The sequence below is a fragment of the Cucurbita moschata genome, unplaced genomic scaffold, assembly GCF_002738365.1.
Source record: "Cucurbita moschata cultivar Rifu unplaced genomic scaffold, Cmos_1.0 Cmo_Scf00001, whole genome shotgun sequence".
In the NCBI taxonomy this organism is placed as follows: Eukaryota; Viridiplantae; Streptophyta; class Magnoliopsida; order Cucurbitales; family Cucurbitaceae; genus Cucurbita; species Cucurbita moschata.
Window position 1 is genome coordinate 3,558,852 of NW_019268517.1, and position 3,378 is coordinate 3,562,229.

General features: G+C 37.7%; 1 protein-coding gene across 1 annotated transcript in view; it reads left to right on the forward strand.

The window, feature by feature from the left end:
• The window catches only part of LOC111453340, an 8,650-nt gene extending 6,350 nt beyond the window's left edge, over positions 1-2,300 (forward strand). The window contains exon 4 of the mRNA XM_023094401.1: positions 805-2,300. Coding sequence (XP_022950169.1) covers positions 805-2,120 — 1,316 coding nt within the window. The 3' untranslated portion in view covers positions 2,121-2,300. The remainder of the gene's footprint in view (positions 1-804) is intronic.
• Positions 2,301-3,378: the final 1,078 nt, after the last annotated feature.

The window sequence follows — 3,378 nt, forward strand, 5'->3', positions numbered from 1 at the left end:
AAACCCCCCCCCCCCCCCTGTTTGGAAACGCCTATTACCTTAACCCTAAACCCGGATACGACTAACACTAACCCACCTCCGTGACTCCGTCTACTAACCCCCTAACATTACGCATACTTCCTCCCTTCCCCACCACACGTCCCCTACGTTCAATTTCCAGCCCGAAAGATCCATTTTTGAAGGGCTTTTTCATTTTCGTATTTTGCTAAACTTACCCTTCCCCAACTCACCCTCTCACACGTGGATTCACCATCCGTCTCCTGTTGTTGGATCACTGTCACCGCCATGTCACTTTATCACCCGAATAAATTTTTAATTTTTTTAATAAGAGCTGAGGCCTTCCCGATTCTGTTTGTCGTTACAACAAACAGGCAGTTTCCTCGACCTCTACAACTATGCCATCCGTTAATTTTTGTAATTACTCCTTTAATTCCCCTAATATTCTTAATTAATTACCGCTAAAATTCAACTTAATCACCTTCTTTTCTTTTACCTTTTTGACACTCACATATATAATTAAAAAATTAAAAATCTTAACAAGGGTAGTTTCGGAATAACAGCATCTGAAAAAGGGTAGTTTGGGAATAATTGTGTCTGAAAATGGGAAGGGATGAGAATACTTGCTTTCTTTCTATTCGTTGTTTTTACTATTTATTAATCTATTCCCATTTTAATCCCTCAAAGAGCTATCCAAATGACCGATTTACCCTTGGTTCATTATCCTCCCAAAAAATAACTGAAAATTATATTTAAATATAATTAAATATACATGATTTTTTGATTTGTAATATTATTGTATATATCTATTGGCTGAGGATTGCTTGTCACCTACCTTTCAGTTTACTCTCTTTCTCTCTCTATCACGTTCAAAGGAAAGGGAGGAAGGAGGAGAAGATTCATACTCTGTTTTATTTTATCTTTTTTTTTTTTTTTTTTTTTTTTTTTTTTTTTTTTTTTTTTTTGTCTTNGCAATGGACAGGCACAAGTGTAGGCTCTGCTTCAGAAGCTTCTCTAATGGCAGAGCTTTGGGAGGTCATATGAGGTCCCATATGGTGAACCTTCCACTCCCACCAAAACCAGAGGACCCCCCATCGCCGCCGCTGTTGCCGCCGCCGTCGCATCTCCATCTCAGTGAAGATGCTGCCGACTCTGCTTCTTTCCTCTCCTCCCCCTCTTCATCGGAAGGTGATGCAGAGGAAAAGGGTTTGTCTTATGGGTTGAGAGAGAATCCAAAACGGAGCATTCGGATCGGAGATCCTGAATTCTCATTCGCCATCGATGCTGGCTCTGTTGTTCTGCAAGACAGAGAAAGCGAAACAGAGTCCTCGAAGAACCCAACTCGGAGAAGATCGAAGAGGACGCGTAAACCAGATCATAATCACCACCATCACCACCATTACAATGGTTTTAAGAGACTGAATCAGCCGGAGTCGTGGACGGAGACGGAACCAGTGAGCTCGATCTCCGGTAGTACGACGGAGGAAGATGTCGCGTTTTGGCTGATGATGCTTTCGAGGGATAAATGGACGAAGCATCAAAGTGGGTATGGACGACGGCGAGAGGTTGAGGATGACGACGACGACGACGACGACGACGACGACGGAGATGACGACGGAGATGACGACGACGATGAAGAAGAAGAAGAAGAAGAAGAAATGGAAGAATCCATGGAGGAAACCGATGATTCCGAGGCGGTGAAACTTACAAGAAATCGAAACAGAGGGAATTACAAATGCGAAACATGTAATAAAGTGTTTCGATCTTATCAAGCACTTGGTGGGCATCGAGCAAGCCATAAGAAAATCAAGGTTTCTGTAAATTACGAGAATCCCCAATTGACGACGGAGCAAGAAAATGCAGGTACAACAACCATGGCGGAAAGGAAAATTCACGAATGCCCTGTTTGTTTCAGAGTGTTTTCTTCCGGCCAAGCTCTCGGCGGCCATAAGAGATCTCACGTCACCGGATTCTCATCGGCGAATTCGAGAATCCCGGCGAAGAAGTTCAGTGACAGTTTGATAGATCTTAACCTCCCAGCTCCTTTCGAGGAAGACGATCTCAGCCAAATCGAGCACTCGGCGGTTTCTGATGCGGATTTCGTCAACGCCATTAGGCAATAAAAGCTCCTCCGATCAAAATTCCGAGGTAACTAAATTTAAAAAAAAAATGAAAAAAAAAAAAAAAAAAGAAGAGGAAATTTTGACCTGTTACTGGGTATTGATTGATGATGATACATCAAATCTGATGACTATTTTATATGGTTCAAAGTTTGATTAATTAGAATTGGAATTCTCATCTAACTGCAATTCCTTCTCTGAAATTCATGCTGTAATTAGTGCTTGAGCCTTCATCAATGGCGGAAAATGCTCTTTTTCTTTCTTTTCTTTTTTCATTTTCCCCTAAAATTTCTGGGTTTTTCACAAGTGAGTGAGTTCATGTTCGTGACTGAATTTTGGTTGAAGCTTCCATGACAGTCTTTAATTCTGTGTCAATTTCCCTTTTCCTTTACTTACTTTTTAAATTTTCAAAAGCTTCCACGATCTTCATGAAAAATATTTAAAAAAAAAAAAAAAAAACCATTTTTATTTTTAAAGTTTAATTATACTAATTTTTATGAATTTTAGTGAGAGAATAATATTGTTGTAATTAATTTGCATTAGTGGCATGATTGACACCTTAGAATATATCTTCTGTAATTTTCCAAGATTGCAAAATAATTAAATATTTCCTAAATACATTTTTTTTTTACTTTGTAATATTTATCTTCTTTTTGCTTCCTTGGTCAAACATTATGATCTCTTTTAGTTTTCCATTTTTTTTTATATAATTTATAATATAAGAATATTCTAAGAAAATAGTTCTTCCTTTTTATAAAACAAAAATATTCTTACTTATCGATATTTGCGTACGTTTTAATTGAGTTATTTCAAAACTAGTCATTTTTTATTTTACTCGGTAATTTAGAAGGGTTTAGGGTTTGATAGGTACGGGAAAATTACTTTTTTTTTTTTACTTTTTATTTTAATTTGTAATTGAATTGCTAGGCGTGATAGGGTAACCCTAGAGTAAGTGTAAGTGTAAGTGTAACAGTGACAGCCACTTTTAGTGTTCTTCAACCCGTCGTCTATCAACTGAATTAGTGCCACTTAATTTCTTGTGGGGTTTGTCATTTTCCACAACATGACAATAGTGTCATAGTTTTTTTGTTTTTAAACATAAATTTCAAACCTTTATATATTGTTCGTAATATTCGTTCCATCTTTTTTCTAATATAAAAGAGTTTTACAACGCTAACTAAAAGATTGATTCTCCTTCCCTGTTCTAAGCGGATAGATGAGCATGAGGCTCTCCTTCCACCAACGTCCTTCTCTTTACCTA